The 27,997-nt window shown below is 49.4% G+C and overlaps 1 protein-coding gene across 2 annotated transcripts; it reads right to left on the reverse strand.

Annotated features, from left to right (window-relative positions):
* Positions 1-1,000: 1,000 nt before the first annotated feature.
* On the reverse strand, positions 1,001-27,993 carry Slc30a4 (solute carrier family 30 member 4). Of its 2 annotated transcripts, XM_063248116.1 has the most exons (8): positions 27,371-27,993; positions 21,567-21,713; positions 5,273-5,426; positions 4,944-5,015; positions 4,058-4,256; positions 3,304-3,409; positions 2,184-2,318; positions 1,001-1,746 (listed from the first exon to the last, which is right to left on the reverse strand). In XM_063248116.1, exons 1-8 carry the CDS (start codon positions 27,756-27,758, stop codon positions 1,592-1,594), a joined length of 1,356 nt encoding a protein of 451 aa, XP_063104186.1. In that variant the 5' UTR covers positions 27,759-27,993; the 3' UTR covers positions 1,001-1,591. The 2 variants fall into 2 exon arrangements, with proteins under 2 accessions (XP_063104186.1, XP_003471808.2); XM_003471760.4 differs by lacking the exon at positions 4,944-5,015.
* Positions 27,994-27,997: the final 4 nt, after the last annotated feature.

Genomic DNA, 27,997 nt, shown 5'->3' on the forward strand with positions numbered 1-27,997 from the left:
TGCCTCATTCCCACTCCTGAACACCGAGTCTCCTGCCACTGAGTCTTGGCGTCCCGCTGTCTCTGGGAACAGTGTGGAGCTGGTCTCGGCTCAGCAAAGGCAGCATTGCCAGTGATCTAGGCCAGCCATGAGTCAACACCCTTCTCTGGGCTGCTGTGTTGAGAAGTGAGACCGACGAGGTCTCAAGTGCTGCAGCTCTAGGAAGGCACAGACACAGGCTGTCACCCACGCAGCAGAGGCCAGGCGTGGGCACCTTCCCGTGTGCCTCTCCTGCTCGATGCTTCTCCTCCATCTTCGAAGGGTGCGGGCCATTGCACCAAGCAGCCCCAGCAGCAGGGAAGCGGGCTCCTCTGGATGCCAAAGGGAACAGCCGAGCACAAGCCTGTTTGGGAGTCATCCCAGCCTCTCAGGATTCCAACTCAACCCACCACTCACCTGGTCACTGTCACCAACCCTCCCAGGAGCTGAGACGGTGCTGACTTTTCATGTTAGACAGCATTCCTATTCCTACTGCTGTCACTGACGAGGTCGCCTCTGTTGGGAAATGTTACCACTGCCTTCCTGTGACACAGGCGGAAAGCAGGTCCCCTCCTGGGACTGCGCATGGGCATGTGTGCACACACATGTGCGTGCACGTGCACGTGCACACATACACACACACACACACACACACACACACGAACACACATGCGTGCACGCACACACACCTTTTGCCCTTTACTTTCTCAGAGCAGTTCTCGTTCCCCATCTTCTGAGCATTGTGGAGTCCAGGGAACCCCCAGCCCACAGCATGCACCAGAGGTTCTCCAGAGGGTTTCTGAGGGGGCCATAGGCTGAAGAAGTGCAGCCTCAGGAGCCCCAGAAAGCGCACACAGGGGAGCAGACACGGGAACCCAGCGACTAAGCAAACTGCAGAAGCGCAGCTCTCAAAGGGCCGATGGTCACTCCCGCTCCACAGGCCCCGCAGCCTCCACGCACAGCGAAGGTGACTCTGGAAAAGTGTGAGTCTGAAACTCACCCCTCACTTTATTTTGTTTTAAATAACTGCATGGTGATCTGAGCTTAAGATCAATTTCTGCTGTTCAGAATTATACTGAAAATACCTCCTAACTAACTTAATGACAGCATGATCAATCACAACATGTAAAGATTGGGCTCTGAGAACCCAACCCAGGATCAAAACGGTCAACTCTGAGATTGGAAACGCAGTGGTGTCTGGAAAAAGCTGTTTATAAAGTGTAACTGACAATGACACTGAGCCTTCTCTGGGAAAGGAGGCTTCCCGAACACTGAGGCTGAGTACATGCTCCACACCCCATAACTAGTCTTTCTGGGATGGCTGAGAACATTTCTGTAAAAAAAGCAGCAATTCAGAAGCTGGAGTTAAGATTACATAATTTTAAAATCGACGACCCGGTTTCCGGCACCGGCTTGGTACAATGGACTCGGGCAGCATTCTGCTAGCAGGCACCGGGCTAGGAGGTATCCTCGGGGTCGTCACTGTAAACTGTGTCCCGGACCGTCCTCATCTGGTCCGTTTATTGCTCTGAGTCCGAGACTGCGGCCATGTCAGGCACGGGCCTGGCCATGCTCAGGGGCTGGAGCCCTGGCAGCTCGCACAAGTCCTGCCTGAGTCCGGCCTGTAGCTCTGCAGCTGGATGGTGCACTTGTACAAGCCGAATGTATTCAGCAGCAGGTGCTTGGCTCGAGACTGTACCTCCTCCCACTTCGAAGCGCTCCCAGGAACTGCAAGGCAAGGGGGCGCTGTCACTGTCACCCAGGAGCACCACTGCCTCCCGCGGGTCAGGGGTCAGCGCTCTGGTCAGTGCCACTTCAACCTCTCCAGTCCCTGCTCAGGTAGGAAAGGCCATCGGACACTAATAACAGACTGTTACTAAGGATCTCACGTACTTTTAAAGATGGACCATATACAAGTACTATTTTAATGAAAAATTAAAAGACTTGATCTGTGAAGCTATTGAAGTAAAAAGCACAGAGGCCTAGAAAAGAGACTTCACGTCTTCCACCTGACGATAGACAGCAGGCTGTGATGCTTGTTGGCAAAGAAATAAAAAATAAACCATTGTCCTGCTCTCTGCCCTGACCCACGACCTCCTCTGAAACTCTACCTGCTGAACTGGAATCGAGGTCCCGCCTGCTCCCCGGAGCCCTGCCAAGCGTACTTAGCTGCATGTGCACGATTGCGGTGGATTTTCCTGATGTGAGGGACCAGATGTTCAGGTCTTCCACGGAGTACACGTCCTCTATCTTCATCAGTGCCTCTTTGATGCGGTCCACATTCAAATGGCTCGGTACCCCTGCAAGTTCGGACACGGAGTTTAGAGGTTTACTTTGGAAGAAAAAGAAGTGTTACATTCATAGGTAACAAATGGCCTTGCTGAATTGAATTTCAACAAATTATTTTTTTAAATGTTAGTTCTTGTACACGTTTTTACCAAAAAACACAGGAAAATGGCAGATGTGGTGGTGCATGTCTAATTCCAGCACTCAGGAAGCTGAGGCAGGAGGATTACTTTGAGTTTGAGGCCAGCCGGGTCACAAAGTAAGTTCAAGGCCAGCCTGAACTGCATAGAGAAACCCTGTCTCAAAGAAATAAATGAATAGTAAAAAAAAAAGAACCAGAGGAAATACTTGAGGTTAATATATGCTTTCAAATACTCATTCCCTAAAAACGAATGGCAATTAAACCAAAATAAACTTAGACAAACAAAAAACAAACAAAAGCCCCAGAGGAACACCTGAGAGTGATAACCCCATTGCTGAGAGCTTTTATTTTCAGGCTTACACTAGCACCAGGAAGGCAGGGATGTCATAAATTCAAGAAAGTCAAAAGTTAAATGGGAATTAAGCAATTTAATAAATCACCAGATAAAAGTGCACCAAGAGTCAACCACAGGCCTGTAATTTCAGTGCTGGGGAGGCTGAGGTAGGAGGACTGCGGAAAATTTGAGGCCAGCATGGACCTCGACATAGCGAGTCCAAGACCAGTCTGAGAGAGCCTGTCTTAAAAAATAAAAACCCACCGGAGCTGTGCCTGTCCCAGTTCCACTGGGATTGGCACCCAGCCGTGCCCCGATGGCCTGGCCCCTGTGCACCTGAACTTCCCTTCTGCGAGGGGTGCTCTGCCCCACTGCCTGCCTCGCCACCGCAGCTGCTGCAGGGTGCAGTGGACCAGGTGGGGGCAGAGTGACACTTGCACAGGCAGCATCCCACGCCCTCGCCGCCGGAGCGCCCTCTACCCCCGCCGCAGGGGCGAGCAGCCGGTACCAAGGGAGCACTTACCCTCCAGGATGATGACCACCGTGTCCCAGATGATGCGGAATGTGGTGAAAGCCATCAGCAGTGAAAACACGTACGTGCAAATGGGGTCCGCGATCTTGTACTCAGGCTGGAAGGCAACAGGGGACGCTGCGGGACCCCACGGCCATGGCCACAGCCTCAGAGGGCGCGACTCCCGCGCTCTGCTTCTCCTGCGCAGGGCCGAGGGCGCCTCTGTGTCCTGGTCACTGTCCTCCGCGTGCCTGTCCTCACGCATCCATTCCCCAACACCTGTCTGTGCTCTTCTGCGCTGTGCTCTCTCTAAAGTGCCCACCCAGGCATGTCACTAAATGCTGGGTGCAGGGAGCCCCGTGTGTCAGGCAGGGATCTCACGTCCAGAATCCAGGACCTTGCTCAAGGCCAAGCATTCCTGGAAGAGCCCAGGGCAGTGGCTGACAGCTGAGCTGTTCGGGCCAGGAGACCCTGTGTGTTCAAGGCTCACAAAGCTTGGTGCTACTGGCTGGGCACGCTTACACCAGCTCAAAACCAACAGGTCTGACCCCCTGTCCAGGCAGTTTCAACACTTAAGTTGAACACATTAAGAGCTGGCACATTGCTGCAAGTGATGGTGCACATCTGCAGTCCCAGCATTTGGAGGCTGAGTCTGGAGGACTGCCAGGAGTTTGAGGCCAGCCCCATTTACACTGTGAGAGACAATATCTCCAAAAACCCACACCCACAGTGGAACAAACCCAAAACCAGCTGGTGAGGCCTGTACCTTGAAGCGGATGATGTACGCGGCGATGAGCACCCCGACACTCTGCACCAGGTCCCCGAGGGCGTGCACAAAGGCAGCTCGCACCGCCAGACTGTCCTGCCCCGGCTTGTGCTCCCCGGGGGCCGCGCCTCCGGGAGAGCTGGGGGGCGGCGTGTGGGAGTGGGCGTGGCGGCCGGACTGGTTCAGCAGGAGCCCCATTCTGCGGAGCAGAGGGGAGCATGCTACTTCCCTAGGTCGCGGGCACCGCTCACTTACTGGGTCCACAGATCCAGGACCTGAACGCAGCGGGCGATGCTCCAGGAGCTGGGGCAAAAGCGGGGTGGATGGGCGTGTCCCAACCTTGATCTGAAGGGGTCTAAGCTCCGGAGCAGAGGCGGCGCTGGAAGGGGGAAGGCAGAGCCGGCCGTAGGGCCCCAAGCAGACCTGGGTAAGCGGGTGCCAGGGCAAGGCTGGGGCCCTCTCTAAGGCATTCACAGCCCAAAAAAGCGGCTCCCCTTCTGTCACCGCAGGGGGTACAGTTTCAGAACAGAGGGACACCCCCAAGCCTAAACTCCTTACTGTTCAAACTCTGCAGAAAAAGGATACTGACCTCTGGTTTAAATGATTACATAATTTAAAATCTGTTCAAAAAGCCTAGCTGAGACAAAATATTCTAAATGCTAAATGAATACTTGGTGGGCGTGGTAGCACAGGTTTATAATCCCAACACAAGGAGGCTGAGGCAAGAGAATCACCATGCGCTCCAGGCCAGCCTGGACTCCATAGTGAGCTATAGGCCAGAATCTGTCTCAAAAAACTAAAATACTTTATCCTACTTAATTCCTTGACTGTTAGTCAAAACCCATTATAGCTTAGCAAGCTAAAGAGAAATTTATATGGCACATGCCTGTAATCCTGGCACTGGGGAGGCGGAGGCAGGAGGCCAGTGTGTGGCCAACTTGGACTGCACAGGGAGACCCTGTTTTAAAATGGAAAAAAAGGGTTGGGGACACAGTTCAGTTGCATAAGTGCCTGCCCACAATCGCATGGTTCTGAGTTCGATTCCCAGTAGCAAAAAAATCCAACAAAACAACAAAAAACCAGGAAGAGAAATTCATGTCGTTTTTAAATTAATAGTTAAGAAAACAATACATATTTTAAAATATGAAGCTACAACTTCACGATCTGAATGCACGTGTGTGTGATGTCTCACACGACGTGAAAGGCGTCACTCACATGAGGTTCACAGCCACGCCCACGGCCGCAGTGACTATCATGATGTCCCCGTTGATGTCGTAGTTGGTGTGCAACGTCCTCTGCACGGCTTCGTAGAGCAGGAAGCCCATGAGGATATACACTAGCAGCACGCTGACCATGGCCGACAGCACCTCTGGGGAGACAGACAGACAGACAGATGTGCCTTCAGTAAAGCAGCGCGGCCGCTCGGATGTATACGACGAGCCGCAGCCTTTCCATCCTGGCCTTTCCTTAGTAAGTACTCAGCCACGTGAGTGATCGGTTATTGCCGAGCCTCCTGCCACTCCCTGTCCACCTCTGCTTCTCTCCAGGGTCACATTACCTAATTCACAACGATACTTCCATCAAACACAGGGCCGGACTAATTCCCTAAGGTCAACAAAATGGGAACAGAGTAAAAACCCTTGAGAAATACTGGCAGGGTCTCCAGGGTGCCGAGTAAAAGCAAGGTCCAAATTCCCCAAGTCAGTCCTAATAATAAACACAAACTGGATTCCTCTGGGCTTTCTTCTACCAACTCAGCAAATATGTGGCAGCCCTGGGTTGCAAGGATCTGGGGGCAGCGTGCAGGTAGGAAACGCTTTTACCCTTCTGCACCGAACCGAAGTGTCCAGGCAGACGCCACTCGGGCGCAAACCGCGAGGAACCCGCAACAGCCCCTCCCCCTCCCAGAGCCCTGGGGGTGGCCCCAGCCACCACGCTGCTGAGGGACTGGGAGCGGGACTGGGAGCGAGACTCCAGGGGCTGGATGTCGATGTTACTAGGCAGGGGGGAGAAAAACCAAAGTCAGGCAGATAAATAACAAAGACAAGGAACTTTGCCATCTGGGAGGGGACACCAGGCTCTGAGGAGTTCATCTTTTACTTTATTGTTAGTTTTTGAAACATTTTAATTTTGTCACAAACATACTGCCCTGGGCCAAAAAGAAGCATTCTTTTCAGGGCCGGCTGGTTTGCAAGGCGTACTCTAGCGCCTCAGAGGCTGCGCATGCGCAGAGTGAGGTGCGCAGGTGGGGCAGGGAGAGGGAGGGTATGCTGTCTGCTAGCAGGGGCAGGTGGGAGCACTGTGCTAGGAAGCCCAGACCGAGGTTGGTGGGCTGGGGAGCAGCACCGGGAAAGAAGAGGGCGCCCTCATGATGACAAGGAAGGCCTGCATGGAGCACTTGCCGGAAAACCCTGGCCGCACACGGTTCTGTACCAGCTCTGGCCCCTCCTGAGATTTTCCTCGTGTGAATATAATGTAGAAATAACGAAACAGGGCAACATGAATAGTGTTTTAAAATATTACTGCTGAAAAAAAAAATATTACTGCTGGGCGTGGTGGCACACACCCATCACCCCAGCATTTGAGGTTGAAGCAGAAGGATTACCCGTCTGGGCTACATAGGGAATTCAAAGCCAGCTTGCACTACTTAGCAAGACCCTGTCTCAAAAAACTACAACCTCCCCCCCCCCCCAAATTAAAATAATAAATTGGGCACTGTGGCCCACATTGGTAGCTGTAATCCCAGCTACTCTGAAGCAGAAATAGGAAAATCCTAAATTTGAGGCCAGCTCGAGCAATTTAACAAAAGCTCGTCTCCATGTTTAAGAGAGGGTCAGGGAGGCCGAGTGTCCACCTAACGTGCAGAGCGCTGGGATCAGTGTCTACTTCTGGGAAACACACACAGTATTAGCTAAAACAAGTGTGGCATTCAACAGTAACAGCAGGAGAAGGAACACCTTCCAATACAGCGAGTCCTAGAGGAGCCCACATTCGTCCCACTCTGTAGGAGGCGGTTTTGTTTTGTGCCTGTTTTCTCAGGACGGTCTCTGGCTGTGCCGCTGAGGCAGTGACCCTCTGCTGCATCTTCCCTAGGGCTGAGACTACAGACGTGCCCACTGCAGGTGGCAAAGGGTCAGACTGACCCGGAGAGCCACTCTCTACGGTGACTTGTGTTCAAAGGTTCCAGGCAGTTCATGCATACTGGACTTTGACACAGTTTGTTCCAATTCGTGAATCACAGAGAAAAGCAATCGTACAGCAGTTACCTTACAGGGAGTGTAATCAAAACTCCTAAAACGCTGCACAGTGCAGCACAGGTGCTGGAAGAAAACACCCCCAGATGGACGTGTTTTGAAATTTTGTTATAGTTTTTTTCTCTCTTTTTATCCTTAAATAAAATGGACTGGAATAAAAAAAGACAGAAACCACACAGTTCCTATTCAAGACCATCACAGGACCCCTCTTCCTCATATGTTAATCTGTTTCCTAAGAGGACGAATGTGGGCGAGACAAGGCGGTCCCCTGTATTGTAGGAGTAAACTGAGGATGCAGGCCAAGGCCAAGCTCAAGCCGGGGGCCAGCCTGGTACAGAGTGAGGCCCTGTTTCCAGAAACTGATCCCAAATCAGGAAAACAGCGGACTTCTGCAACATGCTTTAATAGCAGCAGCAACAGTCAAAACACTCTAAAGAGAACAAAGCTGAGCAACTTGGGGGAGCCCCAGGCTTCCCAGCAGCCTCCGCAGAGCCCTTCTGGGCCTTGCATCAGAGGTCGCCAGCACAGCACTGCCAGCTGTGTCTGTGTCATCACACTTCCTGCTTGGCCCTGGATTCTGTACTCCCCGAGGCCTGGCCAGGTGAGATTGTTCTTCTGTGACACCGGGCATCCTCAGTGTGTCCCATTGGGTTCACCCACACCCCAGTGATGATTTTCTTAAACCTGGAGAATGAGCTGCCTGTGAGTTCTCAGATCAGGAAAGCCCTATTCAGAACCAACAGGAGCCTAGAGGCCGAAACAGCCCCAAGGGAAAGGGCCTCGGTGACCAGACCTTGTGGACCTGAGCTGGCTTGCACCTTCCCAGAGCAGACTTCAGGCATGGCTGCCAACAGCTCCTCCAGCTTCCTGGAGTGTGCTCCCTGGGTGCCTCTGACTCCCTGTCTCAGTGACTTGGTCCATGGGAAATCACTCCAAGACTTAAGACCCTGAGAGCTGATGGCTGTAACAGATGTACACTGAGGTGACCTCATCGCTTACTTGGATATGACATGGCGAGCGTGGTCCTGCTGTCAGGCCAGGCACAGGGAGAGCCCTGGCTTCACTCTGGGATGGGACTGGGGCTCCACCTGGGCCTTTCCCCACAGCTGAAACCTAAACGAATGTTTATGGTCAGTGCCCTAAGGAGATATACCCCGAATCTCACACACAGACTGAACAGTTTAGGTTGTAAGGACTAATACTAAAGGAAAGAACTGAATGGGAGAAAATATAGATGATTATCACTTCTTTTTTGAGACAAGGTCTCGCTGTGTGGTTCAGGCTGGCCTTGAACTCACTAGTAGCCCAGGTTAGCCTCAAACTCTTGGCAATCCTCTTGCCTCAGCCACCCGAGCATTGGAATTACAGGCGTGTGCTACCACACCTAGCAGATGATCAAGTTTGGACAGCACCATAAATTACATGTTTATTGCACATTTTCAAACAATACCTAGAGATTTTCCAAACTCATGGGAAAATTAGTATTTCTTTGCTGTTCTCCATCACAGGACCTCATTCTCCCTGTAACAGCATCTACTACAATCTACCATACTCGTATAGCATGTACTGTCTTCCTGCACGCTAATCATAGCTCCTGGATCCCATCCAGTGGCTCCACCAGCCCCACAGGCACGGTACCCAGGCCCCGGCCCAGGGGAGCCTGGCTGTGGTCTCTGCTGCTGCTCTGCCACTAGTGTGACTGGTTTCTGTGAGGGTCTCAAAGGCCTACACACAGGGCGGCAAACTTGGGGGTTCGAGCTCAGGACAGCAGAGATGGGGTCTCACTGCCACGTCCTGGTACACTATTTCTCTCTGAAACTTCTTCGGATAGAAGAAAAGGGCAGCAATAACAGTGAGCTGTCCTGCACTCGCCTGAAAAACTAGCATTCGCATCTCAACTCTGCCAGAGCCACCCAGGGTCCTTGGCCACACCAAGGCCAAGCTGAGCTCCCCAGTGCCTTCCGACCCCTGCCTCCCACGGCCCTCTTCTGGTCCCCAGGACTTCACCCGACCTCTCTGAGACTGCCGGTGTATCTGTTCTGCCTTCCTTCTAGGAGGTTCTAGAACCCTCTTCTTTTCCTCTGGAAGTTCCTGTGATATAACTGAGTCCCAGGCCCAGCACTTGTCATCTGGAGGAGGGAGCTGTTAAAATGAGTCACAACTAGAGAAGTGATTATGATCCTCGGCCACATGCACGAGGGAGCACTTGGGTATAACAGCCCGCTCCTTCAGCATCAGGGGACAGTGATAGACACCTGGACAGCACAGGAGACGGCTGGCTGCCTCACCCGGAGAAGCTGAGTGAGCAGTTCCACTAAACCGAGTCCTCCACCGAGGGCTGCTGGTAGCCTGGGTGGTATAATGGGGAAACAGGGACAGCAGAACGCTGAGTCTTCAGAGAAGCTCTGCTTCCCCTCTGTCCTCTTCTGGCTCTGATGCAGACCTATCAGCCTCCTGGCCCCATCACAGGACACCACGGTTGAGCTCCGGACAGGGTCCCTCGGTCTCCAGGGTATGGACGCCCGCTTTTCTGCCTCTGCATGGGCCACTGTGAGCCATACTGGTCCACTCTCCTACACCTGCATGTCCTGTGTTGGACCTGTGTCTCCAGGGGGGGGGGCAGGCTGACAGCACAGGAACCACACACCTGCCCCAGGCCTGGGCCTCAGTTGTCACACACGGCTGCAAGCGACTCCTGTGCTGCGGCTCTGCTGTTCCTAAGCTGAGGGCTCACATCACCAAGGCACTAACACTGCTCCCTGCTGCACACAGGGACTCTGCTTCCACAAAGTCACGGCCCATGGCCACCACAAAGGGACGGAGCTCTTCCTCCTCTGGGGGTGGGTCTTCCCCCTCCGGAGGATTTGTGAGGTTTCTCCAGTGTGGCTTTTTTCTTGTTCTTGTTAAATTGCTCAGACTGGCCTTGGACTTGTGATTCTCCAGCCTTAACCTCACACAGCCAAGAGGACAGGTGTGCACCACCAGGTCCAGCCCGAGTGTGGTTACTAAAAGCTGAGTCATCCCAGTAATTGGGGAAGCTGAGCCAGGAGGGTCACAGATTCTAGGCCAATCTGGGTAATTCTGCAAAACCCTGCCTCAAAATAAAATCCAAATGGCAGTATAACTCAGCCCAGAGACCCTGGGTTCAATCCCTGATATCAAACCAAGAATGCTAGATATAACAAGGTTCCGGAATCAGATGACATGCACGATCTAATTAATCCTGGCATTTAAAAATAACTCACATGCAACTCCTACCCTCCTCTCCCTCCTCCTCCAAGAAAGCTGCTACAGTAGCTAAGCCAGCAAGCAAGGGATGATTTGCTACGGGTGTGCCGGCAGGAGAACTGACTCCTGGAGCAGCCACCTGGGCTCACCCCACAAGTCTAAAAACACCTTTCTCTCACCTTGAGTCAGCGAACCTGGCCAAAACGACCTGGTACACTGCAAAGAAAGTTAGGAAGACCTACGAGTTCAAAGCACATCTTTCAAAGTGGTGATTTAATCCTTCAGTGACTCATCTTCCCCTCCTCCCACTTGGCTGAGACAGGAAGAACTCCGAGAGGAAGGAGGGGAAGTGGGCTGGGCGGAGCAGGAACGCCTGAGAGCAGAGCCTGTGCAAGATGCTGGGCTGCAGCCCAGGCAAGGCATCGGTGGGCAGTCTGAGCTCACTGGGCCCGGGCTCCACGCAGGTGCTTTCCTTCTGCTCCACTGTGCTTTCCCCACTTCTGCTAGGCACCTGCTTCCCTGTGTGTGTGTGGGGGGGGACTGTGCTTTGACAGTCTGTGAGGCCACAGTCTGACTGCAGGTTCCACGGGGAAGAACCGGGGCAAGCATGCAGGACGCAGCTCCGTGAGAATATAAGGCAGGAACCCTCTTCTCAGTGATGCCTTGCGTACCGAAGAGCACCCACAAGGCAGCTCCACTACCCGGCTCAGAGGAGGAGCACATCAGTTTTCATGGGACAGCCTGTGATCGTGACCATAACTTCAGAATTACAAATAAATGTTTTTAAATTCCAAATATTTAGTTTCCAAATTTGCAATGATCTAGACTGGTGTGGTGGTGCATGCCTATAATCCCAGCACTGCTGAAGTGTGAAGCCAGTCCAAGCTACATGAAGAGAACCTGTTGTGAAAAATCAGAACTTTTACTTACAGTATGAAGTCTGGTCCGATTTACCCAAGTGTGATAAGGTGAGAACTGGGCGGAATCCCAACAGATCCGGGCCACAGCTCTCAAGTCCTCAGATACTCAACCCGACTACCCAGCCAGCCAGCGAGTGCCCTCTCAGGCAGCACTTGCCAGCACGTGGCACACAGAGCACAGCCTTTCCTGTTCCTGTCCCTACTCACTCCTGGTCTAGAAAAAACATCGTTTCATAAAACAGCTATAAGAGAGGTGCCGTTAGCTGGGCATGGTGGTGCATGCTTCTAATCCCAGCACGTGGGGGAGGCTGAGGCAGGAGGACATCCAAGAGTGTGAGGCCACCATGGGCTACACAGTGAGTTCAAAGCCAGCCTGAACTACTTAGCGAGAACCTGTCTCAAACAAACCCAAATACATAAAGACAAGCAAAAAGAAACATTCTAATCATCCTCACAGGAGCGAGAATCTACTGCTTTCAAGACTATCCAGACCTGGAGGAAAAGAAAAGGGCAGAGGGTGACAGAAGCCCCCGTGTGCTGGCTCACAGTACAGACGCTGTTCTCTGGAGGGAACAGAAACCTCACTTTCATTCCAGCCCTAAAAACAGTGCGTGTGATGTTGCCATGGTGACAGCATGATGTTTACTACTGTCAGACAGCGTCTTCCTGGGCCTCAGGAAGAAGGGCTCCCCAAGAAATCACTCTGATTTTCTGCTTCCTTACTCACAACCCTAGGACAATGCTCCTGTTCGGCTGTTACAAGGTAATAACCTTGTTTAATTGTAAGCAGAAGAGAATGCTGTTTCTATCAGAACAGTTACAAAAGTGTGATCCCCTTTCTTCAGACCCTGAACTTTCTGAGCCAGGGGCTTCCAAGAAGCATTTCTGTGTACTAAAGTAATACAAATGCTGCCTGTGGGTGGCACATGCCTGTAATCCCAGCACTTAGGAGGCTGAGACAGGAGGACCAGCCCAGGTTCAAGGCCCAAAGGACATCAGATTCTGTGATCTCTGTGGTCTCCCAAATCCCTGTTATGTGAAATTTCCCTTCGTTATTTCCACCATTACTTCTGAGAACAGAGTAAGGGAAACAAGGTCTCTATCTAGATAGATCTTCTTAGACACCAGAAGATTCCAGAAGTACTCTTTTAACATCATGTGTGAGGACCTCCCTAGGTCCAGAAAGTACTCGTCTGCTTACAACTCCAGTAATTCTCTTTGGATGACTTTAAAGACTGAGATACAATTTGTGTGACATAGAGCTCACCATTTCAGCCATGTGTACCTTTGGTGGTTTCTTTTTCTTTTTCTCTTTGGTTCCAGGGATCAAACTCACGACCTTGCACTTGCCAGGCAGGCGCTTATGCCACTGAGCTAAATCCCCAGCCCCCTTTAGTGGTTTTCAATGCACAAGCACAGTTGTGCAACCACCACAGCTAGCCAATTCGAGAACCTGCTTGTCACTCTGAGACAGATCAGTGCTGGAGTAAACCAGACACCACCGGGTGGAATGTGATGGGGTCAGGTCTGGCCACATATTTTCTGTCTAAACAGAGGACGTGCACAGAACACAGGACTTACACCTGAGCACCGAGGGCCAATCGGAAAAGCGCTATTTTCTGTCCTTCATTTGCATGTGGGCATGACCAATGAGAAGACCCTTCATTTACATCTGCTGCCCCACCACATCAATTTTTGGGAAGTGATGCTTTACTTCCTCAAGGGAGAAGTCAACCTGGTAATTTTGATTACTGTTCAAAGATACCATACCAGCTGGGCATGGTGGTGCACACCTGTCGCTCCAGCACTCTGGTGGCTGAGGCAGGAAGATCACTGAAAACCGGAGGCCAGCCTGGGCTACACAGTGAGATGAAGGCCAACACGGATTACATAGTGACATAGTGAAACCTTATCTTAAAAAAAAAAACACATCTTTTCCCCTTATCCTCAGGCCACTGTAATATTCTTTTCTGCTTTTCCTGTGTATCTGGTGTAGTTTGATCAGGACATTAAAAACCTGAAAAGAAGCCCAATAGGATCATCATCTGGGAACAAGCCCCAGAGAAACCCCACACCCATTAAATCTTGAGAGCGAGTTATTACCCGCTCTTTCCAGACTTCTGAGAAGTTGACAGAGTGGTGATGAGCAGAGAAACAGCTTCTCCGAGACTGTGTCCAGATGCCAGACTACAGCATCATGAGGAAGAGGAGGTGGAGGGAAATGGACCCCAGGGATCCAGGAAGGATGTAAAATGAGAACTGAAGGTCTCAGGGACAGTGGAGAAAGACCTCAACGCAGAAGGAGCGTAGCTCAAGGCGTGTGGGGGGAGGTGGACCTGCAGACGCTCGGTGACTACTGGTGACCCCTGACACCTCCAAAGAGAATGGAGCAGTGGTGGGCCGCAGTGCCGGTGACTGATGGGTTCCCCATGGAGAAGGCAACTGGCTGGTAGCCATCTTTGGGGGAGGCTGACTAGGCCTGGAACTCACAGCAACTGCAGGCTTCCTTGAGCAGTGCCCGGCATCCGTGTGAGAAAGAGGAAGAATCCAGTTAGGTCAAGGAGCTGAGCTTAGGCCTGCAGGGGACCAAGGTCAAGCTGGGCAGGAGGCACACAGAGTACTGCAGGTTGAATGCATTAGGTCCCAGGCTTACAGCCAGTGGAACTAAAAAGCAGGCTTGCTGGGATTACCTGCTGCCTCACCCCACTGTAAATCGACAGCTGGCTTGCTGGGATGCATCAGCACAGCTCTGGGATCTATCTGCTCACTCTGTAGATCAAGTGACAGCAGAGACACACCAGAGTGGACTTTGTCTTCTCCACATTTTTTTCTTTTGTTTTGTTTTGTTTTGTTTTCAGATGAATGTTTCTAGCTTTCTTTTGTTGTTCTGTTGTTTTTCCTTCTCCCTTCTCTTTCACTCCTGTTTTCTTTACCAGCTTCCCGAAATTTGTATAATCCTCCTTTGTTCTCCAGCCTTGCTTCCAATCTCTTCCTCTCCTATTTCTTTATATTTACCCCAACCTTTTTAATTTTTTCCCCGAGGGTACTGAGAAACTGTGTGCAGTTTTCTGGTTTGTTTTAGATTTTGTTATGTAACCACAAATATAGGTCATACAGTTAAAGGTGGCAAATTCATAGTTACCACAGCTTGTCATTTTCTAGGTTGTTTGATGCTGACTGTGCTACTTTAACCAAGGTGACATAATTATGCTAATCATTGGTTCTTCTGGTGTGCCAAGACTGACATTGCCTAAGTGTCATAAATAATAGTGTAGGCCAGTGCCAAAGAACCAGGGTTGGGCCAAACAGGCAGCAACTTCTTACCCCCAACAAATTGAAGAGGTAGTATCTTACAACAGACTCTAAACTCAAAAGCTAGCTATACCTAGAAGACATCTCTGAGAAATAGTCATTTCCTAAGGGTTCTAAACAGCAATAAAGCTATGTGTCATAAGCAATTCACAAGCACCAAGTCAAGAATTAAACTAAAAGAAAAAAAAAAGAAGACATTTAAGCAAGATGTAACCCCAGGGGCCAGAGATTTAGCTCAGCAGCACAAATGCCTGCCTAGCAAGTATAAAGTCATGAGTTGGGTCCCAGTAACAACAACAAAAAAGATGTAACCCCAGACCTCCAGCTCACCAAAGGCAAACCCAGGGAGTAATGAGGTGAAACAACTGAAAAGCCTCCCACTTGGCCTCTGTGAAGTGGTAAACAGGAAGAAACAAAGCAGACCAATGCAGCTCTAGAAAAACTCAAGTCAGAATAACTACAGAGACAGTGCGCACAATGAAAGACAGTCAGTGACTGACGAAAATATTTAAGAGGGGAGTTTAGGAAAATGATGGAAACCATGAACACCTAACAGAGGAAAAAAATAGAATTCATGAAATAGATCCAAACAGATAATTCAAGAGATTAAAAATTCCACTGAAAGTATACACAGCAGAATGAGTCAATATGAGGACAGAATTCTAGCTACGGAAGACAGAATTAACCATGAAAAGAAAGATTCCTTAAAAACGGTAAAGGACCACAAGAAATCAATCCAACAGCTTCTAGATGATACAAAGAAAAATATGAGTCGATGAAAAAGCAGGAGACAGCAGGCAAACAGAAGTAATAGTAACCCCACTGCTCAGGAGGCTGAGGCAGAAGGGTGTCCATGAATTTGAGGCCAGCCTGGGTAACATAAGCAAGTTCAAGATTACATAGTAAGACACTGAATGAAAAAAAAAAAAAGAAAGAGAAAAGAAGAACTTGCAGATCACGCAGATGGCTCTCCTTAAATATAGAGCAGTAACCTACCTTGACTACACCTGGCTCTGTGGCTGGGTACTGATGCGTACAGAGCTGGCTAAGCTACTTCCTTCCCCCTTCAATTGGCTCCGAGCAGTGTAAGTAGAGCTGATGTATACTCTCTGAGGCCAACAACAGCCCTGTTTCCTCACCTTCCTCATCCTGGTGGCTCTCTTTAAGTCGCTGAGCCCAGCAGAATGAGAGAGCCACTGCTCCATGGCTGACAACTGGGTTCCAGCCTCAAAATAAGAGGCTGTGACTTCCCAGGGCACAAAAGTTTATGTATCAGAAACGGAAACAACAGCCTCCAACATTATGTTGCCTCAACTGTGCTATGCAGATCAATCTTTGTAAATATCCTCCTCTTTGTGTATAGCAGAGTGCCTTCTGGCCTCCTAGCTAGCACTCACATAATCCCCACTGTTCTAACAGTCAGTCATCCCTGAGCCCCTCCCTTCTTCTGGAATTAATAAAATCCAGATTAGTCCCAGGGTTGCAGCTTTTGTTCTGTGAACCCTGATCTGGACTGAATTCAGGACCCCTAGGCTTCCCATAAATATAAATATGTCTTAGTGTCTTTATTCTCACTGAGGGTTGCACTGGAGGTGGTAGATCGGAATTAACTCACCAGGATTCCAAAGTGTTTCCAAAGTGTTTTCATGGAAAGTTACAAATATAAACTTTCCAGATGGCAACGAGGACGAATAAAGGTCATCAATAGTAGAAACAGCAGAATATTTACCAATGGGCCAGGGACATAGCTCAGTGGCACAGCACCTGCCTGACAAACACAAGGTCTTGAATTTGATTCCTGGTACAAAAAAAAAAAAAAAAAAAAAGAAAGAAAACTTCCCAAGAATCAAAAATGAATTTGACAGATAAGTGAAGCATACAGAACTCCAATTAGCCATGATAAAAAAAAAAATCTATCCCAAGCCACATAATAATCAGGATTCTAGAAATTCAACAAAAGATTAGACTATTAAAAGAGAAAATAAATCATATATAAAGGCAAGCCCATCAGAATCACAGTAGACTTCTCAATATCAACCCTCAAGTGGACAGCTTAAAGTATTTCAAGTTCTAACAGAAAACAACCTCCAGACCAGTTGACGTACCCTGGAAAACTTTCTTTCTTTCTTCCTTTTTTTTTTTGTCTTTTTGAGACAGGTTCTCATTATGCAGTTGAGGCTTTGAGCTCATTTTGTAGCCCAGGCCAATCATGAACTCGAAATGATCCTTCTGCCTTAGCCTCCTGAGGGCTGGGATTACAGGGATGGGCCACCACACCTGGCTCAAAACTGTCTTTCAAAACTGATGGAGAAATAAGATATTTCCATGACAAAGACACCTAAGGACATTCATGACTGCCAAATCAACCCTCCAAAATGTTGTGAAGGACACTCTAGGAAGAGATAATGAGGACTACACTACATAAGCCCCAGCAGCAGCACTCCATCAGGCATGACAAATGAGTAAAAAGAGGGCATTAAAACAGTTACCTAACTAAAAAACAATATGACAAGGGCAAGTCAATAATATCAGTTGTAATCATCAATGTTAATGGTCTGAGTTCACCAATCAAAAGACACAGTCTGTCAGAATCAAGAAACAAGATCCGACAATATGCTACATACAAAATACACATTTAATTCAAAAAGTCAGACTGAAAGTCAAAGGATAGAAAACAATACTCCATGTGACAGGAATTTGGAAAAAATAGCTCTGTCTATTATTCTATTTACAAAGTGAATTCAAGCCAAGACTGATTAAGAGAGACAAAGAAGGTCATCATGTCCTTGAAAAGGGAACAATTCAAGAGGAAGAGATAGCAATCATAAACATCTATGCACCAAATATCAGGGCACCCAACTATATAAAACAAATATTAACAGACATGAAAAATCAAGTAAGCACTAATATGTACTAGAGGATCTTAATGCCCCGCTGTCACAAAAAGACAGATCAACTAGGTAAAAAAACTAAAGAAATACCTGAACTGTATCCCCTCTTTTTTTTGTTTTTGGTACTGGGGACCCAACTCACAACCTAGCACTTGTCAAGCAGGTGCTTATGCTGCTGAGCTATCCTTGGCCCTCCCTTATTTTTGAGGTTTCGTTTTATGAGGTTCCTAATAGCAGGCCTTTGGGTTATTCTTTTATAGTTTCTCACTTCTGCCTTCTGTTTTCATAGTATCTATAATCCGGGAGATTTTCTTGATTATATTTTTCTAGTCAAAGAAAAGAACTTTTTAAAAAATTAGCAATATTTCAATTTCAAATAGTTTTGTTTCTTTTTCAAAATATCTTAGTGTATTATTACTCTGAGCATGCTTTTCTTCTGTCATGTTGCCTCTACCTTCCCATGGGCTCATCTCTCTTACTTCAGTTTGGTTACCCTCCTACTGCTGCTTTGTCTAGGTGCCAGCAGAGTCCTGGTGCTGGGGGAGGTCAGGGGAGCCACCCTATAAGGCACAAGGGAGCGCTGAGAAGATGAGTGGGCGAGAAGTGAAGCTTTACTAAGAAAAGGCACAGCGCTGGGCACTGGAGGACCTGCATGTCCACTGCAGGCCACCGGAGCCAGGCTGTGAGGCCGCAGAACCATCACTCCCAGCAGAACTACCTTAGCGCACCCTCGATTCAGCCTTCCCCAAAAACCCTGCTCCACCTCTTCGCAGAAACTGCCTGGTGGTTTTAGCTGGGCAGGCCCAGGTCTCAGGGATGCGTGGCTGAAAGGAGGCCTTAGGAGCCGTTTCCTGTTTCAGATCATCCTGTTCTTGTTTCCAGGGTTCAGCCACAGTTCCCTCTTCTCCTCATCTCTGTCCCTGAGTTCCTCTGGGGTTCTCCGTGACAAGCCCCTAGGGGACAGTGGTCACTTTATGCTTGTTTCTTTAGAAGCCATGAAGCAGCTGAGCGGGGAGTCTGTGACAGGAGATGGGCCTCCCATCCTGCAAGCCCAGGCCATATGGCCCTCACCAGGTGCCTAACAGCTTGCTGTGATGTAAGGGACACCGTACTTCCTCCCCATCCCCTTAAGAAGCCTCAAGGACCCTTTCAAGGCTAAACACATTCTATTCTGAGCCCCACAACCCTAATGTTAATGAATCTTCACACAAGGCCTGTTTCCACCGCTGCCACGGGCACTGTGCCCGTCTCCAGACCCTTGGCTGTCCTCAGGTCTGAGACAGCTGGAACCAGGCCCGCAGTGATCAGATGAAAATGTTCCTGGGTGTTCCAGGGCTGCCTTGGTCCTCGGGTCTCGTGCTGTGTGGGTGCAGGAGCAGGGGCAGGTGTGCTCCTCCCAGACTTCAGGCCGCTCTCCTGCTCTGCATTCATCCATCCCACTCTCTCCTCTCTGCCTGGACCATGGCTAAATTCTCCTCCCCTCTCACGGTACCACTCTTAAGCCCTGCACTGTGCAGCGTGGTTCCGGCTGGTGATGTGCTCTGAGCTCCGGGCTTGGTGTCCTGGCTCATTTCTGTCCACTTACTTGCATTCGTTCTGTTCCTTGGGACCAGCCATCTGGTTCTCTCTGGTGTTCTGGTTCTTCTCTATTTTTATCTTTACAGACTCAGAGAGAAGGAAGTGCGTGATGATATGTGTTAAGGAAAGCACTGGGACAGGATCCAAAGAAAAAGGCAAAAAGGAGGCAAGAAAAATCATATTTTTAAAACTGAACTTTTAGTAAAAATTGTAGGCTCAGGACACACCCCTGCCTCACCCCCAAATTCTTAATGTCCTTAAAGACAAAATGGGGCCTGGGCCTTCCCATTTCACCCTCGAGGGGGTTGCTGCCACCGGGGAACACAACCACTCTTGCTCTCAGGTAAACCAGGCCTTTCCCACAGCCAGCACCATTGTGCCCTGGGGTGGCTGTCACAAGGCTACCACTCTCCACTGCAGAAAGAGCCTTTCATCTGCAAGCCAATCCCTTCTTCTTCTCATAGACCCAAAAGCTCTACGGTGTCACACCCCCAAGACGCCCTGAAATATCTGGCACAAGGCCGCAGCCGCCTTCACCCTTTCTTCCGGGCCCGCACCATTTCCCTGCATGCGTGCTTTTAAAATTCCACTGACCACATCCTCCTGCTCCTCCTCCCGATGCATCCTGAAAATTCTTCCTCTGAGGTGGAAGTCAGCAAGCCTGTGACCTGTCCCGGGTTGGGGTATGTCAAGGTTCCCCATTTCTGCTTTGGGGGCCCCCTTGGCTTCTGTCTGACAACTCTCTAGTGACATTTTGGATAACTACAGACTCTTAACTTAAAAGCACAGCACCTTGGATGTTCTATTGCTGCATTTTCATGGGGGACAGCTCCCCTGGTTTCATCACAGCGGCAAAGTGTTTAGGAACTGTTAGACTACATAAAACACATTCTCTCAAACAATATTCGAAGTTGGAAATCCCCACCCACAATGCCAACCTTCAGATCTTAAATTACAGATGTTTAAATCATTACACATTATTGTGTAATGTGTAAAAATAAAGTTAAAGCTGCTTAAAAAGCCCATGGTTACTGGAAACACATGAGTGCAAAATATATGCAAAAGTAGTGGGTTCTTTTAGGAACACATCCACATGCATTATGCAGAGCTTAAAGACAGCAGGAAAACCTCGCCTAGACCATCAGGGTGGTGATGCACACCTGTGATCCCAGCACTCAGGAGGCTGAGGCAGGAGGACTGTCATGAGTTCAAAGTCAACCTGGGCTACATATTGAATTCAAGCACAGCCAAACTACACAGTGAGATACTGTCCCAGACAGATAGATAGATAAAGAGACAGAGACAGAGACAGAGACAGAGACAGAGATAGAGACAGAGAGAGAAAAAGAGTTGAGATTGCTGAGGGGTGTGGGGGCCAGACACCTTTCCAACTTGATAACTGAGATGCTTTTTAGGTATGACCATTGAGGTATGATGACAAGTTTTACAAAGTAAGTAAAAAGACCCAGAGGCTGAGTTAAGAGCAGGTTAGAAAATAGCAAGGAAAAGGAACTGAGGGACAAAAGCCAAGACTTGAGAGTCCCTGTAAAATAAAACACCGTATGTTAACTCTGAGACAGGCTCTGCTTAATGTCAAGCAAATCTCAACTGCTGGGTTCCACGAAAGTGACACCTGACCACCGGATGCTTTTACAATCCTTTAGGTAACTGTTTTCTATACACTTTCAAAGTAAAAAAAATCAAAAGCATGGTAACAATCAGAACAAAGCTGCATAGAAAACAATGTACGATTTTGCGGGGTGGGGGTGGGGTACAGGGCATCAAACTCACGACCTCACGCTTGTCAGGTAGGCACTTATGCCACTGAGCTAAATCCCCAGCCCCACAAGGTATGATTGCAGCCTTTACTAGACACTAGTATCTACCCAAAATAGGCAAAAACGATTGCATTTGTAGAATCACACTGATACAATGAAGGTCAGACACACGATCTGAGAGGTTAAAATCTAGGTTTAAAATCTAAGTTTCAGAGCTTTAGCTGAAACTCCTAACATGAAAGGGAGAGATTAACGCCCACTAATTAGTTAAACTCATGTGATTTCTCTTAGTTCAATAAACTAAAAGTACACTTTTTTCCTGAGGATACCTTCAGGACACAAGGAGTAACATTTAAAAGTTAATGATCGCCATATAATTAATTTTCTATATGCAGGCTACTTACCTGACCGGGGTAAATTCTGAAGGTATGTGTTTTGGAACAGACCTCATTTATCCATTTCTGTTTGTTTCATTCAAACAAGACACCACTGGAAAGACATCCATTGGAATGACACTTTATATACCCAAGGAGACTCCAGTTACCCACCTAGCCGGTGAAATCCAAAGGTGAATCTTCTGGTTGGCGACTTGGAAGACAGCCACAGAGCCAGCAGGGTGAGCACAATGGCGCTGAGGTCTGTCAGCATGTGCAGAGCGTCCGTCATGACCGCCAGGCTGTTGGCAATATAGCCACCTGCAGAACAGAAAGGGAGAGGTTGGCATTCGTTCCTAAGAAGGGTGAGCGCCAAACTGGAAACGCAGCCTTCTCAGCAGTAACGAGAACTCGAGTCTTTCTCCTGCTACCACTCAGTCACAGTGTTTGAAAGTTCACCCAAAGCTGATGGATGTGGCCGCCCCCCAGTAACTTTGTGGGACTGGCTCCAGGACTGTCCTTGGATATCAAAACCTCTACCTGCTCGAATCCCTTGTATACAGTGGCACAGTGCATATCTGACCTAACCTACGCATCCTCCTGTATCTTTTTAAGTCCTCTCATGTATGACAGACAGCCTGTAACAATGCAAAGCCTTTATAAATAATTATACTGCATTGCTTAGGGAATAACAGGAAGTCTGTACTCAGCACAGATGCAATTTTGATGTAAAATACTTCCACTGGACAGGTGGGTGAATGTACAGATGAGCCTGTATATACGGTGGCAGAGGTGGGAGGCGAATGTTCATTTTCTACTAAGAGATTCTCCCAAAAGCTAAGATTCACCCTGGGTGCAGTGGGGCAAACCTGTAGTCACAGCTCCTCAGGAAGCTGAGGCAGGAAAAGCTTGGGTTGGAGGCCAGCCTGTGCATCTCAGCAAGATCCTCAAAATAAAATAAAGCAATCTAAGAACTGCTAAATGGGCAGCAGGCTGAAAAGAGACATTCAGCACTGCAGCTTCTGCTCAACCCGATTCTATTTCTATTGCTCTATTAATGCTATGGTTACTACTATTAACTGTCATATCTAAATGCCACAACGAAGCTGAAGAATGGGTACGTGCCCTCCAGTTCAGGAGGGTTCAAACACTAAACGAAGCTGAGAAATCCACGAAAGCAGCCTGGATGTGTCAGTTCAACACAAAAGATCAACAATGAGTCCCTTGGATGGCGACAGCAATCTTGTTCCTCCAAACAGGAGAAAGGTGGTTTAGCAATCCCATTCTGACTGCGGGTGATATATAGGATAACAGTGCATTAATGTGTGATACTTGCATGTTTCTGTTGGAACTCATGCTAAGGTTAACCTCCTGGGGCATGAGTGCCTGCTTGGCAAGTGTGCAGTCATGAGTTCAATCCCCGATACCAAAATAAAATAAAATAAAAAATTTTCACTGTGAGGCATTAACAGGCTGGAAATTGAATCTGACTTTTGGGAATTAAGATTAAATGAAGCCGTAAAGATGGGGCCCTAATTCAATGGCTTTATAAGAAGAGAGATTGAGGGTGATGGCATGCCCCTGTAATCCCAGCACTGGGGAGGCTGAGGCAGGAGGATTGCTGCAAGTTTGAGGCTAGCCTGGGCTACAGAGTGAGGCTTTGGCTCAAAAAATGAAATACAACACATACACATACACACACACCCTCACCAGATGCCCTGTTTGCACATTCTGAGCTGAATGAGGTCTCCATCACTCCATCTGTGGCATCTATGCACAGCACCGGAACACAAACCAGAACCACAGTTCACACTGCAGTCCACGTGATGCACAGCCCTGGGCACCTTGGGGTGCCGGGAACACCCTGTCCCTCGTGGGTAAGCAGGCACTGCTGCACTTGAGGTTAAACTTTAAGGTTTTCTGTTTTTTTTTTTTCTCTTTCACTTTTCTTTATTATCTATTTTTTTAGTCTCCTCTGAGAGTACTTAATTCGTCTTCTAGATATTCTCTGAGTACAAAAGTTCCTCGAAGTTTCTACCGTGCAGGTCTCTGTACCCTGGGGGCTTCCTGGGTGCTGGCCTCTGGGGGAGGAGAGCTCTGTGACCACAGCCAATGGCTCCCTGAGCACGGAATAAGGAACTCCTTGCTCCAAATCCTGCTTCGGGCTCTGGGAGGGCAGTGCCTGCCATGAGGAGACCCTCAGGCGCCCAGCTACTCCCGGCCCTGGGGTTTCCTCCTGGGGCGGCCCACAAGTGTTGCTGTGACCACTCTCATGTGGCTCTAAGGCTTGAGAGCCTGCCTGCCCGGTCTCAGCCCTGGCCTTTCCGCCCTAACCTCACTACGGCCCACCCTCCATGCCAGGGTTTCCCACCTGTGTACACTGACACTTTTTTTTCCCCTCTTCTAAATCTTTTTGTTGTAGTTTAAGAGAGGCTTTGGGATAAAGCAAAATTAGATGCATGAGTTTAATTTGCCAACTTCCTTAGAAGACTGTTTACATTCTCAGTGCAAATGATTTATAAATACAATCAGTGACTCTGCCACCAAATCCTGAGGGTATTTTCAGTTCTTGTCCAATGAGACCACATAAGAGCTGCCCTGTTTGTCCACTTTGATGCCCAGTTGCCCCCCAGGGTCCTCCTGGGATACTTCCAGGAGCTCCGGCAGCTGCCCACAAACTCCAGGCAGCAGCAAACCCTGGGCACACAATGGTTCTAACCCACGCACACCTGGGATGGGTTTACCTTACTTGTCAGGCACTGTGAGGAACAATAGCCTAGGACAATGACAGCAAGGCCTGTGGCGAAGTTCTGTGCGGTCACTGGCTGAAGATGACTCACGTCCTGGGCAGGATGGCGGGAGACTGCATCACAACACTCAGAAGAGCGTGGGACTTCCAGCTTATGAATTATTTCTGGGACCTGCCATCTAATGCTTTCATGGTGGTTGATTGTGGTTAAGTGAAATCACAAAATCCAGAACCACAGGAAGTGAAACCAAGGTTCACAGGGAACTACTGGGACTCCAGGATACCTGCTGGCCTCTGTCCCTCAGAACTGGGGCTCCAGGAACTGCGCCCCACCTGTGGCCTCGCGCCCTTGTCTGCTGTAGCTTTGACCCCTCTTCTGAGCCAGGCTCACATGTCAAACTGTCCACAGCCCACTGGATGTCCCCACGTGGCCAACACACACACACACACACACCGACGTGTCCCAACAGCTCGGCACACACTCCGGACCCTGCTGCCTTCTCTGCCCACTTCAGGACAGCTCCCGCATGGCCAGCCTCGGCGAAGGACCGCACCAGCTGCCTGCAGCTCACAGCAGGGCCCCCACACTGTCCACACTTCTCCGCATCTCTCCTACTCCAAGCCTTTCCTTGTCTGGATCATCCTAACAGTTTTTCTTCATTCCTGTGCCCTTGGAGCCAATTCCTCACGTTTTTTGAGATTCCATGAGGTCTCACTGTGTAGTCCAGGCTAGCACAGTGACCATCCTGCCTTGGCCTTTTGAGTGCTGATTTTTATGTGTTCACCAACACACCCAACTTACAGCTTAACAGCCAGAGAATATAAAACACTAAATTCCATCAAGTTCCTCTTCTGCTTAAAACCCTTCACTAGCTTCCCCTTGTGTTCTTCATATTAGTTGTTTAAGACAAGGTCTTGCTTTGTAGTGCAGGCTAGCCTCCAACTCAGAGATCCTCCTGCTTCAGCTTCCCAAGTGCTGGAATCACAGGGGTGCTCCCCTTATATTCTGAATGAAACTACATTCCTCCAGTCTGGCCCATCAACACGGGCATACCTTCTCCCTCCTGCTTTCTACATTCCAACCATATTGGCCTTCTTTCCAGTTAATTTTAAGGACTGGAAGGCTGTAGGGGCCTTTGTATGTGTTGTTCTCTTTGCCTGAATCACCCCTTCTGGCCACTTTATGGTTTAAACGTACCTGGTTCATGGATGAACAATGTCTGACTTGCTTCTGTATGACAGTACAGCGCCTTATTCTTTTTCTTTATAGCACTTAGGACAACCTGAACTTTAGTCACGTGTTTATTCATTAATGTTTCCTCTTCCAATTAATGATACAGACAGAAGAATAGTTGTGTCCACCACTGTACATCTGCACCAAGTAGCACAGTCCCTGGTCTAACTTGCTGAGTTGGGTATGATGCTGCATGCCTGTAGTCCTAGGCTGAGGCAGGAGGGTCGCTGTGAGTTCAAGACCACCCTAGGCTGCATAGTGAGTTCAAAGCCAACCTGGACTACACAATAGAAAACCTGTCTCAAAAAAACAAAACAAAACAAAAAAGTGGAAGGAAAAAACTAGACCTTGTTCAAGGTCTCAGAGCAAGTTTAGTGGCAAAGCCAAAATTCAAAATCGGGTCTCTTTCAGATCTGTAAATTACATCACTCGTTATGATTGCACACTTCCTACACAAGATGCTTAATTTCTGAGATACTTTACATCTATATAGCACTTTGAATATTGCTAATGCTCACCTAAGTATCATCACCTCTGCACTACGTGAGAAGATATTCTCCTATTTGAATGTAAAGTCCATATTTGAAAGAAAATACTATGGTTTTCACAAAACAAGAGATTTTGGGAATGTCAGTTAAGTTTTGCTTTTGATTGTTTTGAGGCCACGCAGTCCACGCAGGCCTGGAACTCTATGTAGCCTAGGCTAGACCACTTCTATCTTAGGGACTTCTTATTTAGCTGATATAAACGGTATACTGATATTAAGGGACAAAACTGCAGTGGTATAGTGCCTGCCTGGCAAGCACAAAGTTGAGTTTGATTCCTGGGTCAAAAAACAAACCAAAACAGTGATCAATGTGGTTCTTTTACCTTCAAATTTTAAATTCAAAAACCACAGCTGGGCATGGTGACCCATGCCTGTAATCCCAGCATGTGGGAGGCTGAGGCAGGAGGATCTCCACACACTATAGGCCAGAGTGGGCTAAATAGTGAGACTCTACCTCAAAAAAAGGTGGGTGACATATTTGTGAAAGGCAATCTATGTACAGTGACCTATGAAATTACATTAGTGGGTGGGTACAACTGCAAATGAGAACACATCACAGAACGGGCTTCAATTTTACACACCTATACACGTGTGCTCACAAGCACATACACATCACACAAATGTCTACAGGAGTCCTTACCACGGTGAGGTCAGGATGTTTGAAAGCCACTGAGGTAGTGGGACCAACCACTGGGTTCTTCAGAGCAGGGAAGATGCTAGGGGGTCCTGAGAAAGCTACTGGCGGGGTGGAATGAGATGAGACAGGAAATGCGTGCGTGTTATTTTTCTACATGTAACTTCAAGCTAAAGGTTTTCAACTTGAACCACCAGTTCCATCCTCTGAATGGTTCATAGTGACCACGGGAGAAGCAGTCACCACCCTGCGGTACTGTCTCTTCAAAGCTGGGCTTCGTGGTGCCCGGCTATGAGTCTGTCACTCAGAAGGCTGAGGCAGTAAGGTCACCATGAGCTTGAGACCTGCCTGGGCCACACAGAGTTTTTATGGGCAGCCTGAAGTACACAGTGAGACTTTGACTCCAAAACAAAACAAAACAAAACAACTGTCCTTAAGGGAAAAAGTTGCAAGACATTCAGTAACCTTCAGTAACACCATCAAATTCTATGACTCTAAGTCTTTAGAACAATCTGTTTTGTGGGGACAGGGTTTTGCTGTACAGTTCAGGCTGGCCTCTAACTCTGGGCAATGCTCCTGTCTCAGCCTCCGGAGTGCTGGGATGCACGAGAGGAATTACATGGCACATAACGAATAGTATGTGACAGATGACTGACAATAAGTGGAAGATGAACCCAGTTATCAAGACGACATTTACGACGCCAGCAGATTGTTCCTGCACTTTGGACCCACAGGCCCGACCCATCATGCGATCAGCACCTCAAAGTTTGACCTCACGCTGTGTCTGCCAGGGTGCGCGGGCGGCGAGGCTCACCTACGAGTTCGCCGACCATGAAGAGTAGGTAGAGCGCGGCGGCGAGCGTCAGCCGAGTCCTCACGCGCCGCAGTCGCACGCGCTCGCGCCGCCGGCTGCAGCCGTCGCAGGGGTCGGGCCCGAGGCTCAGGCGGCCGCGCGCCGGCGGCGGCTCGGGCTCCAGCAGCGCGTCGTCGTCGGCCTGCGGCGCCGGGAGAGCGCCGATGCCCGGCCTGTCGCCCGTGTCGCCGTCATCCTCCGCGGCCACCACCACGCGCAGTTTGTTGAAGCGCGGCAGGCCCGCGGGGCCCGCGTCGTCCGCGAAGTCGAAGGCGCTGGCGTCGTTGAGGAAGAGCGGCGCCGCGTCGCCCCTCCGCAGCAGCAGCGCCCGCAGGCGCGTCCACGCCATGGCGGCCGGCTACGCGCGCGCCCGAGCCCCGGGGCCGCGCCGCGCGCCCCCGCCCATGCTGCGGCCGCGGCGTGGGGTCGCGGGGTCGCGGGGCGCCGAGGGGGCCGTGAGGCACGGCCGGGCCGGTGCGCGTTCCCCGGGACAGCGGGCTCTGGGGAAATCGCCGCTCGGGCCGGGCAGCGGAGGAGCAGGAGCCGCGAGCGGAGCCGCGAGCACTGACTGAGGAGCTCGGCCGGCAG

The sequence above is a fragment of the Cavia porcellus genome, unplaced genomic scaffold (genome assembly GCF_034190915.1).
Source record: "Cavia porcellus strain 051 isolate PalLab524CR breed Dunkin Hartley unplaced genomic scaffold, mCavPor4.1 scaffold_1, whole genome shotgun sequence".
NCBI classification, from domain to species: domain Eukaryota; kingdom Metazoa; phylum Chordata; class Mammalia; order Rodentia; family Caviidae; genus Cavia; species Cavia porcellus.

Bases quoted from the DNA above. Each gene is read 5' to 3' on its own strand.
- Slc30a4 (XM_063248116.1), bottom strand. From the start codon at position 27,758: ATGGCGTGGACGCGCCTGCGGGCGCTGCTGCTGCGGAGGGGCGACGCG. The intron at 5,427-21,566 runs GTGGGTAACTGG...CTGTCTCCCCAG, and splicing joins CTTTGGATTTCACCGGCTAG to AGGTGCTGTCGGCCATGGTC. The intron at 5,016-5,272 runs GTGAGTGACGCC...ATTTTAAAACAG, and splicing joins GGCGTGGCTGTGAACCTCAT to GGTCTCCCTGTGCAGTCCAA.